The sequence below is a fragment of the Electrona antarctica genome (assembly GCF_951216825.1).
Source record: "Electrona antarctica genome assembly, chromosome: 9".
In the NCBI taxonomy this organism is placed as follows: Eukaryota; Metazoa; Chordata; class Actinopteri; order Myctophiformes; family Myctophidae; genus Electrona; species Electrona antarctica.
Genome location: NC_136790.1, coordinates 40,551,061 through 40,566,980, shown reverse-complemented (window position 1 = coordinate 40,566,980; position 15,920 = coordinate 40,551,061). Strand labels below are relative to the sequence as shown.

The window sequence follows — 15,920 nt, the reverse complement described above, 5'->3', positions numbered from 1 at the left end:
GGGTCAAATGATAAGGGACAATATTGGTGGCACCCAACTGTATGCACATGACCATATATGGGCATAGCGGTCAGGTCTGTGGCGCTTGACAACCGGATCTCTATACTGTATATGCCTATATATGGGCGTGTCCAGGTTTGTTTATGGTTATGGCTGAGTCATAGTGACGTGGTCCGCCCTCCCTCCCATTGTGTGTGTGTGTGTGTGTGTGTGTGTGTGTGTGTGTGTGTGTGTGTGTGTGTGTGTGTGTGTGTGTGTGTGTGTGTGTGTGTGTGTGTGTGTGTGTGTGTGTGTGTGTGTGTGTGTGTGTGTATATATATATATATATATATATATATATATATATATATATACTGTATGTGTGTATATATATATACACATCACAGTCAGAACTGCAGCCTCACTCCCAATCTTCCGCCGTAGTCTGAAAACCCACCTCTTCAGACTCCACCATGGCCCGTAGCACTTGCCCTAGCCTAGCCCCTTAGATAGCACATTATGTAGACTTAGATAGTATTTTAAACAGACTTATAGCTTGTTACGTAGACAGCTCTAGAATTGCACTTTATGTAGTCATAGCACTTTATAGTACACATGTATAATATATTATATAGTATAGTATGTATAGTTTACATAGATACTCCACTGGCACTGTTACGTTCTTAGTTTACGCATGATTCATGATAACTACTTTTTATATATGTGATGTATGCCATGCTTTTGTTATTGCTTAATGTAAGTCGATCTGGATTAAGAGCGTCTGCTAAATGCCTAAATTGTGTGTGTGTGTGTGTGTGTGTGTGTGTGTGTGTGTGTGTGTGTGTGTGTGTGTGTGTGTGTGTGTGTGTGTGTGTGTGTGTGTGTGTGTGTGTGTGTGTGTGTGTGTGTGTGTGTGTGTGTGTGTGTGTGTGTGTGTGTGTGTGTGTGTGTGTGTGTGTGTTAGGGCATTAAGCAACTAGTCGACTAGTTTACTAGTCGACTAGTAAATCCACTAGTCGACCTTGTTGGTACTAGTTGACTAGTTGATAAGATTTCCCGATTTTGTAGGCCTCAAGATCAGGTAGATTATAGTTATAGTCACCATGTACACAGTTTTTCAATGTACAAATATTTATTTAAAAAAAGAAATAATAATAAAAAAGTTTATTTTTTTAATTTATTTTATTTTTTACATAATAGGTAGTTAAACAACTAGTCGACTAGTCGACTAGTAAACTAGGCAACTAGTCAACTAGTAAAAATGACTAGAAGTGAATGCCCTAGTGTGTGTATATGTATATATGTATATATGTATATATGTATATGTATGTATATGTATGTATATATATATATATATATATATATATATATATGTATGTATATATGTATATATCCTCTCATGCATGTGGGTGTGGGAGCGACTCCAGGGCCTTCTAGTGCCTGGAGGGATCCCATACCTGGAGGGATCCCAGCTGTGTCCTCATAGGAGATGTTCAAGCCGTGCTGCTTTGCCCAAGTAATTACATACGCAGAGCCACTGGCATGCGTCGACTGGCTAATGAGCTGCGAAGAGCACAAAGGACCCTCACCTCGACCAGCTCTGATCTGTCTTTGCACTAATGGCTCTTCCCTGAGTCGTCAATGGTTTCACTCTCTACCATAGATTATGCTTTTCCTAGTGTGTGTGTGTGTGTGTGTGCGTGTGTGTGTGCGTGTGCGTGTGCGTGTGTGTGTGTGTGTGTGTGTGTGTGTGTGTGTGTGTGTGTGTGTGTGTGTGTGTGTGTGTGTGTGTGTGTGTGTGTGTGTGCGCGTGTGTGCGTGCGCGTGTGCACTGGGTAGAATAATTGTAGAGGTATTCTGAGGTTTAGCTCAGTGGAGTAATTAATAGGTCAACTTAAACCAGACATGATTGCTAATTCAGTTGGGGTTAAGTTAGGTGCTTGATTGAAAGTGGAATGACAGCCGTGGGGCTTGAACTGGCCAACAGAGTGGAGGTGACAGTTCACAGACCTGCCTCCCCTTGGGACAAGGCCATGATGAAAAACCAGATTGAAGCATCCAGTCTCTCTCTCTCCCTCTCCCCCTCTGTATCAGTTTGTGCCATTCTCTGTCAGATTACTATCACTTGGAAAATCTCCTCACTGGTCGCCATTGTTTTGGTAGATAAGATGAAACATTACTAATTAATGAATGAATTTCAAATTACTGATTTCTAAGCTATAGTTTTATTGGATGATGTGAAATCTATACACCTGTCTCCTTTGTCCCTATGTTTCTTATTCGCTGATTGACAGTAGAGTGTCAGTCGATATCACAAAGTGAAACACAGGCCAAATAATTGGTTTAATGCTACAGTACTGTATGTATGCATTTGGAGACCTCTCAGGCATAAGTGGTTGGTGGTGGTAACTAAAGTCGGATTTGTAATTAGTTAAAAAATAGCAGATATAGAAGCTCTACGAGCTTGCCGTTTGGGTGAAGAAAAGTTGATCAAACCCTTTAGATGTTTGGGGGGTGTTCCATCTAATCTATTTCTACCTGCAAGGCCCTCTATATGTTGACTGGATCACATCAGCTTTTATCTCTGATATCCAATCCGACAGACAGTCAACCTATTCCAGCCTAATTGCCATTCATGCAAAGATGCCCATTCTTCTGAGGGTGTGATACGTAAGTGGGGGGGGTGTTGACGAAGCCAGTTACCCACATCACATCCGCCCCCTCTGGGAGTCATTCGGTTAGGACTACTGGGCTGTGACGCAAGCCAGGAGAGAACACCCCTCCCTCCCTACTCCTCATCTCCTTCACCTCTTGTCTGTTTACTCTGTCTTCTGCCTCACTATGTTTCTCGCTCTCTGCAAGATGTTTTAAATGATGTTCAGCCTCTTTTCTCCTGCTGGTCTTTCCGTCTCTCTCACACAAAGCATGAATAGCATATGCTCCCTCCTCTGCACCAAGTACAGGTAAGACTTAGACAAGAGACCATTGTTTGTTTTACTTGTGTGTGTGTGTGTGTGTGTGTGTGTGTGTGTGTGTGTGTGTGTGTGTGTGTGTGTGTGTGTGTGTGTGTGTGTGTGTGTGTGTGTGTGTGTGTGTGTGTGTGTGTGTGTGTGTGTGTGTGTGTGTGTGTGTGTGTGTGTGTGTGTGTGTGTGTGTGTGTGTGTGTGTGTGTGTGGGGCGTTCAGGCCTCTGGGTTATAGACTTACTCCTACAAAAAATATGGGACCACACACGCACTGTCTTTCTATTCTATTTCTCCCTCGATTTCAGAGTTTGAGGTCTTAGAGAAAATGTTGTTTATTACTGGAGGTTTGTTGAGTAAGATACTCAAAGTACACCAGTAATATGTCCTAAGAGAGAAAAACAAAACAGAAGGAAAAAGTGGTACTTTTCTCTCCTTTTCGAAACTTTTGTCCTGCAGAGATGTGGGCGTGTTTGGAATTGGATATTGTCATGGTGACTGCAGTGTGTAGACAGTACACGGTACACGGTGACTGCAGTGTGTAGACACGGTTTTGTTGTTCTCTATCTGGAATCGGGGCTAAACGTGGCGGCGTGCTGTTTGCCGTCTCACGTTGTTTACCTGCCGCCTCCCTGTGGTCGGGCTCATGCTGTGCTCTCTATGACGTCGCTGTCCGCTGGAAATCTTGTATGTCCAGAACTGTGTTACTTGTCATGAAATGGAGAAGAAATTCCTCCAATGTAGTTATTAGACATTTAGTCACAGGCTCTTGTTAATACTTTTCATTTGGTTCGATATTTAGAAAACACAGACAGACCTAACCACTTTCACTTTAAAACTTTTATGTCTGTTTGTTCAAGAATCTAGACCAAGGAAAGAAGTCTCTGACTTTATTGTTTTCTTATCATTAACATGTTATTTCAGTGAATGCATTGTATTGTACTCGTGTTTCTAATTTAAACAAAATAAGAAAATCTTTTCAAAATGTTGCAGATTCGACAAGCTCACAATGTGGTCAACACTATTTTTGCTACTTTTGTGTGACACAGCAGTAGTATGATGAAGTAGGGCATTCATTTACAAAAAAGTAAGATAGCAAAAACAAAAACCTAAATACATTAATAGTTGAAATATGGAGATACAAGGTCTCTGCCTGTCAGCGGTGATGAGCTGCTTACTGACGGCTTGGTGAGTCATTCGGTACCTGCCAGAGATCAGCTGTGTTTCCAACCACTCTGGGGGTTTCTTCACTCTATGTGCCTTCAGATGTTTGATGGGTGCCGTTGACCGCAGAACGAAAAAGCCTCATACATAGTGTTTACTGGGTATCATCACACATGCTGCTAATACCGGCCATGGAGGCCCAGTCACAGTGTCCTCTCTGTGTCCCCACAGGAGAGTTTTCCAGACAGCACACTTCTATGTGGAGGACAGCAGCTCTCCACGGGTGGTGGCGAATGAGAACATTCCCATCATCCCGATCCCAGGTGAGGCCAACTCACTCCCTTCACTGCACGGAAATAACAGTATAAATGATAATGTTTATCTTTACATGTTTGTATATCGTCAGTTTGATTTGGTGTGGGAATACATTTTGGGTGGCTGGAGCAGGAATTTCATATGACAACGGGTTCAAATGGTACAAAGGAAAAAAAAACCTGACCCTGGGATAAAAAAGCCACATGAATAATGAATGACTGATATATTCAAAGGGAATGTGTCCATGTGGAGTCATGCCGGTGCCCACTGTCACCTTATAAGGAAGATGCATTATACAGTTGGGTGCCACCGATATTGACCCTTATCATTTGACCCATTTAGGCCTGACCTCAAAACTTTTAAGAATCCTTCTAAATCCTGAAAAAATCCTTCTAAATTTTCACGATTTTTCAAAAATAGCAGACCTACAAGCTCGTAGCGCGCCACTCGGTGGCGCGCTATGAGCTTGTAGATCTGCTATTTTTCAATAGCTAAATTATAACATAATGTTTAAAACACCAAAAGGGGTTCCCGCCCAAAATGGGTTAACTGTCCTTTTGCGCAGATCACGCAAACCTCAGCAAAAAGAAAAGGACAATATCGATGGCCTCCAACTGTATGTTATGCAATTTCAAACATAATACACAAACGTGTAATGTCTTGGGAGTGCTCCTCTGTGAAAATGTTGGAACTGGGCTTTAGCCTCCAGTGGTCTGTTTAGCATTTGCTATGACACATACGTAGGGCTCCATCTTGCGCCACCCTTATCCCTTTTCCCTAAACTAATTTGCCATTTTTTACTATTTAAAAAAACCTTTTAAAATAGTTCAACTAGCCGATCTACATCGAGACATTGTGAGCTTGTAGATCGGCTATTTGAACTATTTTAAAAGGTTTTTTAAAATAGTAAAAAATGGCAAATTAGTTTAGGGATAAGGGATAAGGGGTGGCGCAAGATATAGCCCATAGTCAATAGGAGAGCTCAATGATTGTTGTGTTTTGCTAAACTTCCTAGTTTAAAACACAAAAAGAAAAACATGTGAACATTTAACACACATAGCTTTAATATAAGCTTTGTTAGAGCTCGGGATTACTTCCTGAGTTCTGCAATGTATAATCCTTTATTAGTTAATGGACATTTAACTGAGAAATTACATGAGGTTGGCACTATACTGTATGTTTTGACCTTGCATGGTTGCTGTACATTTGTGCACGTGGAGTACACATTTGTGGGTTTCATTCTCCCATGAAGAGTAATAGCCTATTAGCTTTTGCTTTATACATTTTGATTTCCCACAATGCTACCTACCGTTTTACTTAATGAATTGATTAGCTTGACCAACTAGCCCTTTGATACAGAGCGGGAGAATGGAGTGAAGACATTTTGATAAATGAACAAACCCAGCAATTACCGCTACTGTGTAATCATTGAAGCAAGTAGGAGCTGTGTGGCCCCAGCTGTGTGAGGGTGTATTAGTGAAGATATTAGCTGGTGCTAGCAGGGATTGCAGCTGGGGCCCCCTGTGCCGTTGCCTCAGTGTGACAGTGACCGGCCCATCCTCACAGCTCCCTCCTGTGCATTTGACTGTTCACAATGGTGTCCAAGTACCAATTTTACACTTATTGTGTGAGAGATTATAGTAATTTTTTTTATGTAATGGCTATTTTGTATGGGGGGGGGGGGGGGGGGGGGTGTATTTAAGACGCAGTGACTGATTTCACATAGGCAAGCCATAAATTTAATTTGCCCCTCGGTCATATTGTAAAATCTGATAAATGACTTTGGTGCACACACACACACACACACACCCACACACACACACCCACACACACACACACACACACACACACACACACACACACACACACACACACACACACACACACACACACACACACACACACACACAGTGGCTAGATCCTTAAATCCTTAAAACATTAGCCCGTGGGTCATATTGGTAAATTGTTAAATCTGATAAATGACTTTGATCTGCAAATGTGCACCGGCACGCACGCACGCACGCACGCACGCACGCACGCACGCACACACACACACACACACACACACACACACACACACACACACACACACACACACACACACACACACACACACACACACACACACACACACACACACACACACACACACACACACACACACACACACACACACACACATAGTATCCCAGTAGCCAGTTTTGAATGCTGTTCTCTTTCTCTTGCAGATGACACGGAGGCCCTTCCTGTTAGGCAGTTTGTTAAACACATCATGGAGCTCTACTCCAACAATTGCCATGGTTTCTCTGAAGAGTTTGAGGTATGCAGGCATACACTGCTTCAATATTGGTCAGGGTTGGATTGATGTAAAGCTCACAACTTGTGCTTTGATGCGTTGTGAACTTTGAGATTGGCTATTTCCAAAAATGAAATAAAATAAATAAATAAATGTTTGATAATTCTTGCCTATACTGCCAAGCCCAAAACAGGGATGCTAGGATGAAAGTGGTTAAACAAATAGGACTGTAGAACGTAAAGAAAGTAAATGAGTTCACGGAATGAATGAAAATGTGTCCATATGTCCATATACTGTAGGCTACTACTAACTACACACGTGCACCAGCCACAGTGCATGTGTTGTCTGGTTGTGAGCATTCAGTATGATATTATTTGATGCTTGTGATTATGTGTGTTGTGTACGGTTATTAATTTGGTGGAGCAGATGGAGAGAGAGAGAGAGAGAGAGAGAGAGAGGGAGGGAGGGAGGGAGGGAGGGAGGGAGAGAGAGAGAGAGAGAGAGAGAGCGGGAGGGAGCGAGAGAGAGAGAGAGAGAGAGAGAGAGAGAGAGAGAGAGAGAGAGAGAGAGAGAGAGAGAGAGAGAGAGAGAGAGAGAGAGAGAGAGAGAGAGAGAGAGAGAGAGAGAGAGAGAGAGAGAGAGAGAGAGAGAGAGAGAGAGAGAGAGAGAGAGAGAGAGAGAGAGAGAGAGAGAGAGAGAGAGAGAGAGAGAGAGAGAGAGGTTAATTAAAGGAGGTCTGGTTGGCTGGACAGGAACACATTGTCTGTCTTACCAGTATGAGAAACCAAGCAAACATTTACCCGTGAAGAACCACTTTAATTAAGGTCATGGGGTGTACGCATATACATTATTCATACGGTATATCCCTTTAAATTCACTATAGCCACAGTGAAGAGCTGTTATTTGTTTGTATTAGGTAATTAAAATTAAAAAGCATTAATAGTCTGAGCTGAACCATGATAGCCTAAGAGTTTATTTAACCACTTAGGCCCTGTATGCCTCGTTACACAACGAAAATAGCCAATCTACAGTATACGGTGCATTGTGAGCTTGTAGAATGGCTACTTTTGCAATTTTTGCTATTAAAAATATAAAAATTTACAATTTTTGTCCTCCCTCAGGAGGTCCAGCGCTGTACTGTAGATCTGAAGATCACAGCGGAACATTCCAATCACATTCCAATCACCCTGACAACAAGCACAAAAACAGATACATCAACATCATGGCCTGTGAGTCCATTTTGTTCCTACCGCAAGTCAACGTGTGTCATGTCGTTTTTGTGACGTATTTTGCTACAGGAGCAATTTTGTTCCTGATGATGGACACAAATAACATGTTGAATCACAATGCCTCTCCTAGATGACCACAGTCGAGTGAAATTACGAGCCTTGGCTGGAAAAGACGCAAAACGCAGTGACTACATGAATGCCAACTTTGTGGATGTAAGTCTTAGTAACCATGACTTGACATTTGAACTGAAGTCTTTTGATGATCCTTATCTGATGTTCTCTTCAATCCTGTACTGTTATATGATTTATTGACATCAAATCAGTGTTATGAAAGCCAATAAGTTCATCAGATAATTGCACTGACTATGGTAATGCTGAAAACACTGCAAGGTCAGGCTCACAACGCGACGGATTGCGTGCTTGTAGATCGGCTATTTTCGCTACGTTAATGCGGCAGTCTTGTTCCTGAATTTTGGCTTTTTGAGAAAGTCACCTGGCTCACACCCTTTCTCTCTCTTGCAGGGCTACAACTGTCCCAAGGCCTACATCGCTGCCCAGGGCCCCCTCAAGTCCACATTTGAGGACTTTTGGAGGATGGTATGGGAGCAGCACACCGGTATCATTGTCATGATCACCAACCTGGTGGAAAAAGGAAGAGTGAGTACTCAACCATTTATTCACACAGTGAATAATGAAAAGTGTGCCACACTCTATTTCAGTGGATGTCAAACATTTACGTCAAGGACCCCAAAATGGACATATATTTTGCCGCGTACTCCCATCTGGGGATTTTTCAAAAATATCCCCAGTTATTTTCAAATAGTATAAAATACAGTTAAAAAGGTTAACTGATTTTGATGCTATATTAACATATTTTGCTGGGGAGGCCCCTCCTGAGAACTACTGCTGTATTTCTACTGTATGCGTGTTGTCTCCTCCAGAGGAAATGTGACCAGTATTGGCCTACCGAGAGCAACGACCAATACGGAAACATTGTGGTGACGCTGAAAAGCACCAAAGTGTACGCTTGCTACACACTGCGCCGCTTCCACATACGGAACACTAAAGTTAAAAAGGTAAACCAAGAGTGTTAATTCCTCATACTGAATCAATAATCAAGTGGGATTTATTTGTCACTTAATCATACAAGCAGCAAAAATATTTGTGCGACATAATATATTCTGCCGGAGACTGTGCTTCTGCTAATATAATCCAATATTTCAACATAATGCAGAGAGTTAATGGTAAACCAAAAGGCTACGGACATCAAAAGAAACGTTTTAAAGGCTTTAAAGAGCTGCAGCAGCAATCGCACAGAAAATAACGCATTTTGACCTTCTGACCTTCGTCAGCGTTGACAAAGACCAGAATGTCGAAACGCGCTCGAGCGTGGATGCTTGTTTCGATGTTTGTGTCGTTACAAATCTGAACCCGGCATTGACCTATGCTCATTGAGTTGAACCTTTGAAATGTCTCATACTGAAAACTATAGTTAAAAATGTAAACTAGGATGCTGTTCAATCCCCTGGTTTCCTTAGACAAGGCTTTCCCCCCACACTTCTTTTCTCTAATGCATGCACACATTGCACGGTCATGTGTTTCAGGGTCAGAAGGGCAACCCTAAAGGGAAACTCAACGAGCGGACAGTGATCCAGTACCACTACACCCAGTGGCCTGATATGGGTGTTCCAGAGTACACGCTTCCTGTTCTCACATTCATCGACCGCTCTTCAGCTGCACGCACCGCTGACATGGGCCCTGTCCTGGTGCACTGCAGGTAGGCTACCCCACCAAGTCAAAGAAGGAAGGATACCTGGAATTTACTATACCGACACGGCAGCCATTTTACTATTATGTCTTGTCGCTGCCACACAACCCCACCACCAAGTTGATCATCCCCAGGGACAGATTAAAGCTTAATGTTTGCTTCGTCGCACAGCAGTGCCCAAAACAGCAGACATATAGCTTGTAGGTCTTCTGTATTTCCTCTCCGACGCCATCAGGCAACGAAGTATGAATCAGGCTTGAGCCTTTTGTCCTCGCCTGTTTAACAGCTCCTCCCATGTTTAACAGCTCCTCCCATGTTTAACAGCTCCCTGTTTAATAGCTCCTCCCATGGGTCTGACGTGTTTAACAGCTCCTCCCATGGGTCTGACGTGTTTAACAGCTCCTCCCATGGGTCTGACGTGTTTCTCTGCTCTTCAGTGCAGGGGTCGGCCGGACCGGAACCTACATCGTCATCGACAGCATGCTGCGACAAATCAAAGACAAAAGCACAGTCAACGTCCTGGCTTTCCTCAAACATATCCGAACACAACGCAACTACCTGGTCCAGACAGAGGTATGGGGGGAGTGAGACACTGTTGTTCAGTACAAATGTAGTCTCTCTCATTTCAGTTCAAAGCAGAGTAGATTATTTGCAATTAAGACATTCAGTTGAGAAACATCACAAATGGAGAACTGCAGTTATACAGCTTGCAGTTAATATACATTAGTTGAGATCAAACAGGATTCATCTACATTCTACACTGATCATGCTCTAGTCTTAAAAAAAACATCCTGTCATTGATCGTATTCACATGGCACCCATTTTGCTGTTACATCATACATGTCTAAGTATGACATAAGAGCAAAATGGCCGCCATGTGAATACGGTTGTTAGTGGAGGTCTTTCACCAATAGGTTATGTCACTTGTGTGTTGCTGTATAATGTAGCAGTGTAACTTACTTACTGTCTACTCCTTTCTTCATCCCCATGTTTCCCACACGGCCTCTCATTCACCTTGTAGGAGCAATACGTTTTCATCCACGACACTCTAATGGAGGCTATTCTCTGCAGAGAGACGGAGGTGCCCGCCTGGCAGCTCCACGGTTATGTCAACAGCATCCTCACACCCAGCTTGTCAGGTCGCACACGCCTGGAGAAGCAGTTCAGGGTGAGTGATGCCCCCTGAGAGCCTGAGTGGCCCTGTTCGCCTTGTTCCTCTCCCGTCGCCATCTGTGAGGGCAGCTCAGACAGAGAGATCCATGCCTTCTAGCCAATCAGACGCTTCTCAGCCCGATGCATAGCTGGAGTGGGTCTGTCTCTCTGATGTGGCGCTGTTGGCTGTAATTAAGTCATGACTGTGTCTCTACTGCTGACTTGTTATCCTAAACCCCCCGATGAATGTTTCATTCAGTTCCATCTAGCCAGCAGGGAAGCTGAACTAATTGGGCCTCAGCTAATCTTACCCAATGTTAGTGGATTGTGGGTGCCTGGCACTGCCTGCATATCACAAAACATAAAGAATCTCAGACTAGCTGGATTATTATTTTTTTTTTTTTTGCATGCAACCTCCAACAATTCTTTAGACTGTGGACTGCGGAAATAAAAATCCCTTATTACAGAATTCCATGACAGCTCTGCTCCGCGAGCCGTGTTCTGTTCTGTACTTCATGACCCGTCCTTGCCCTCTATCTCACCAGTTGCTGACTCAGTGCAACGTGCGCTTTATAGAGTGCTTCAGTGCCCAGAAAGACTGCAACAAGGAGAAGAACCGAAACTCCTCAGTGGTTCCCTGTGAGTATGGCATCATTTCATACAGCATGGGTCTTCAACAGGGAGTCAACCCCTAGCGGGTCCTCTGAGTTACTATAGACTCATTCCGAGACGGGTCCCATGGTCGCAGGCAACGTATTTCCTGTAGGTGGGGACAACATATCTGTGGTGTAAACAGCCAGCTCTTCTACTACATTGAATGGGAAAGTGACTGATGTTAGTATGCTCAAACTATACTCTTTTACCTGCTTTTTACTAATACTAACTTTACAAAGATGGTCTTACCCAAACTTTCTGTTGTGTGAACACAAGACTGCGGTACTTTATACCTCATTGTTACTACACTGTTACACTGTACTGATGTAGGCTACTTGACTTGAGTAATATGATCTCTCGTTAATAATAATAATTGTAATACAATATTATTATTATTAGTCATAGTGTTATTATTAGAGCATTTAAAAGTATGATGTATGAAGTACAGCAACCTTGTGTTCATACAACAAAAAGATTGTGTAAGACCGACGTTATGTATCTTTCGGGACCTTTCACTGCTTCTTCTCAGCCAGCACCGTTTATGGCTCATCTAACAGCATTCCGTTTCTCTCCAAAGTTGCCACTACTGTTGGAGCAGCCATAAGCTACACAGGTTCATCCCGATGTTCTGGGCATCTTTGTAAAGTTAGTGTTAGTAAAAAGCAGGTAAAAGAGTAACGTTTGAGCAGACTAACATCAGTCACTTTCCCGTGTGTGTGTGTGTGTGTGTGTGTGTGTGTGTGTGTGTGTATATATATAATTTTCTTTTTTATGAACCACTTGAAACCTACAGTAGCATCCCTATTCTGTAGGGAACAAAGTACAGAGACAAAAGTTTACTAAGTATTGAGGAATTAAGTGGTCTGAAAGTACACATTAACATGAATACAACATATAGAAAAGATCATGTGTAAACAAAGACATGAATTCACACAATTCTGTCCATCCAAATAGGAGAGAACGTATTATAGCGTATTTGTGTTGTGTGATTATCAGCCAATACATATGTGTTTTATAATGTAAACGGCTGTCTCTCTCCACAGCGGAGCGTGCCCGGGTAGGACTTGCTCCACTCCCCGGAATGAAGGGAACAGATTACATTAATGCATCTTACATCATGGTATAGTATGAGTTTCAATTGTACATGCTTATTCTTTCTTACAGTATACTGCATGTGCTCATACAGTAGCTTTCATTTCAGAGACATTGGCTAGTCAGCCAAGTTTAGTTTTCTTAAACACTCTATTAGGCCCTGTCTCCACGGCCATCTGTCACTGCGATTTATCATCTGTTGATAAAGGAACCGGGTGTAAATTGCAGAATTAATTCTTCACAGTAGGCACCATAGGGGAAAGCTGTAATGATTATATACTGTAGTCGACTATATGGTTAGAATTACTTACGATCCATGCCTCTGCAGGCTGTTAACAACTAACCTCTGTCACCACAGGGCTACTACAGGAGTAATGAGTTCATCATTACCCAGCATCCTTTGCCCCACACTACTACAGATTTCTGGAGAATGATATGGGACCACAATGCTCAGATCATTGTTATGTTGCCAGACAACCAGGGCCTGGTGAGTAACCTAGAGAACTACCTATTACCACCTTTATGTTTGATCTGTATCTTGATCCAAATATACCAGTAAATATATCAATAAGTGCTGTATGTCAACAGCATCACTAGCAGAATTGTACAGTTTCTTTTTAAATCAGAACTTTTTTGTGCTTAATTGCAACTTTTTTGTTGGACCCATACTGTACTGTATAGTACTGCCTAATTTATTGTCTCACGGTGGTGTCACTCACTGAATATAACAGATCTACGTAAGCTCACAAAGCGTCACATTGGTGAGTGACACTGCCGTACGACAGAATAAATCAGAGATTTAGGGTAGTAGCCCTATTAAGCAAGACGAAAAACCCATGCGGTAATACAGATTTCGCCCTCGCTCTGCGCCTTTTCGTATTATGGAAGCCGTGGTGAGCGCTCACTCATATGGAATACCACGTTCCTGCATAATTTAGCATTGGGGGAGTGTCCATATGTTAATTATTTTCGCTTTGCGCTAATTTGCTATTAAGCCCCTTGACCTAAAAACACTCAGCGCATACCGATTCCGCCTGGGTCTGACCACGTCTTAAAAGCAAAAAGCACTGTTTGATTTTACACTTGAGCGGCTCTGGAGTGCTGCTGGAGTGTTGCCATGTCTGTTTGCTGTATATTATAAGCGGCTTCTTTTTCTGCAAAGTTGCTTGTAAATATTGGTAGTTGTGGTTGCTTTTCTTGTTTCTAAAGGGCTTATTTGGGCTTTTCTCCTAATGTTGTTTAAACCAGTGATCCTCACACAGCGACATTCCCATGTCAAGGACCCCCAGATGAATGCATTTGCCCAACTAAGCCAGTGACCCCCATGACAGATTTGTGTTTTTAAATGTTTCAATAACATTTTTCAAAAATATTCTTATTGTCACTTTTTTCAAAGATTACTTTTGAAAATAGCAGATCTACCAGCTCACAATGCATCACATTCATTCATTAAAACAATGAACTCTGACTGCAGGGGGATATATATTTATAATGATCATTATAACAATGTGCAAGAAAATATGTAAAAAGAAGGAAGAACTTTATATTTGTGGACAATCAAAATATGCTGGAAATTTTAATGTGGTGTCATTAAAAGGAATCTTGATATGGCAGACTCACTATCTAGAAAATAGGTTGTAGACCCCTGTTATATGCGATTCTTTTGGGAGTATGTTTATAGACCTATTTACTTGTTTCTATGAGACATGGCAACAGCGAGCCTTCTGGCTTTCTCGTTGAGATTATAAAGGGTCATATATCGCTCATTTCTAAACCTTTTTTAAAAATTAAAACATCTCCATAATCACTGGGAAGTTTGCTTTCATACGCTGTATCACACCCGACTCAATTCTTCTTCAATAAAATGCTACGAGCGAAGACCATAACATTGGGGACGCAGCAATACGCATGGCGCACGTATGGCATTTCAACTCATTCCTTCGTCGTGACTCGAATGAAATAAAATAAAATAAACGTTATTTTACTGGTGTTTTTCAATAGAAACAAATAAAGAGCGTGTGTGCAACAGTCAGTGCATATACGTGCATGCACTATAGGCTATATTTCCTCCTTGTCGGGATGGTGAGCTGAGCTCTTCACTCTTCATATTTGATATTATAAACACTCATGGTTCTCTCATTTCTCAACCGTTTTTTAAAATGTAAAAATCCCCATATTCCTTAGGAATCTTGCTTTCATTCGCTGTATGGTACATGGTTCTATTTTTATCGAATTAAACAATATCAAACGAACTTGTATGTTCGGGGGTTAGACGATTCTGGGAACATTACGCATGGATTGCCAATTTGCCAGCCAATGCTGCGTATCTACTCGCAGTTCCATTCCGATCTGAAAGGTATAGGTAGGTGCCATTTCAAAGTCTTAGTTATTCATTTATGAATCCAATCAACTAGAATAAAGATTTTTACAGCTGTTTTTCATGCTTAGAACAGAAACAAATGAAGTGATGATGTGCGTATATCTCCCTCCCTTAGCATATGGCTGCGCCGCTGTAATGACTTTCCAATGAAAACTGCAAGTTACTTAACAAAATAGAGACATAGGCCTACAAGCTATGCACATCATGGCTGTGACAGCTTGTGGATCTGTTCTTTGGAGGCATAAAGGTGACAGCATGCAGTGCAATATGAATAATTAACCCAAATGTGACAAAGTCATGTCATGTCTATGGTGCCAGTCTGCAGAAATGTAATACCACTTGCCGAAAAGGGCGCATCATCAGCTGGTGTCGTAAAGAGAATAGTACGGACATGTTCATTGGGTAAGCCTCAAAACTCCCTTAAACACTCCCATGACTAATTCAAGGCCGTTTTGCTCACACCACGGGGTGTCGAAAGCGCTTCTTACCTGGCCCATAATTGTAATATGACATTGCACCCGCCCCCACGTCTTAAAAACTGTAAAATTATATGTAATTAGATTCCACTTGCTTAATAGGGCCCTTAGGGCAGTATTATGCGTGTCTTAAGTACCAGGTCTTATTACTTAACTTAAGACCTGGAGGCGTGGTCAATGCTGTTTGGCCACTCAGAATAGCCAAATGGCACTGATCACGCCTCCAGGTCTTAAGTTAAGTAATAAGACCTGGTACTTAAGACACGCATAATACTGCCCTTAAGGTTCAAACAGACCACATTGTGTGTGTTGATGTTGAGTCTCACTGTTCGTCTGCAGGCGGAGGACGAGTTTGTTTACTGGCCAAGCCGAGAGGAGGCCATGAACTGTGTTGCCTTTACTGTCACCCTCATCAGCAAGGACAGACTGTGCCTCTCTAATGAGGAGCAGATC

General features: G+C 42.3%; 2 protein-coding genes across 2 annotated transcripts in view; both read left to right on the top strand.

Moving 5' to 3' along the window:
- Positions 1-15,920, top strand: part of cplane2 (ciliogenesis and planar polarity effector 2) — a 395,788-nt gene that overhangs the window by 346,648 nt on the left and 33,220 nt on the right. The gene's annotated exons all lie outside the window — the stretch shown is intronic.
- The window catches only part of ca16b (carbonic anhydrase XVI b), a 128,047-nt gene that overhangs the window by 107,552 nt on the left and 4,575 nt on the right, over positions 1-15,920 (top strand). The window contains 14 exon segments of the mRNA XM_079509913.1: positions 4,337-4,428; positions 6,649-6,740; positions 7,838-7,903; positions 7,906-7,945; positions 8,076-8,158; positions 8,468-8,602; positions 8,887-9,021; positions 9,550-9,722; positions 10,151-10,286; positions 10,735-10,881; positions 11,411-11,504; positions 12,563-12,639; positions 12,970-13,098; positions 15,807-15,920. The exon segment at positions 15,807-15,920 is cut by the window's right edge and continues 33 nt beyond it. Of these exon segments, the coding sequence (XP_079366039.1) occupies positions 4,337-4,428; positions 6,649-6,740; positions 7,838-7,903; positions 7,906-7,945; positions 8,076-8,158; positions 8,468-8,602; positions 8,887-9,021; positions 9,550-9,722; positions 10,151-10,286; positions 10,735-10,881; positions 11,411-11,504; positions 12,563-12,639; positions 12,970-13,098; positions 15,807-15,920 (1,513 nt within the window).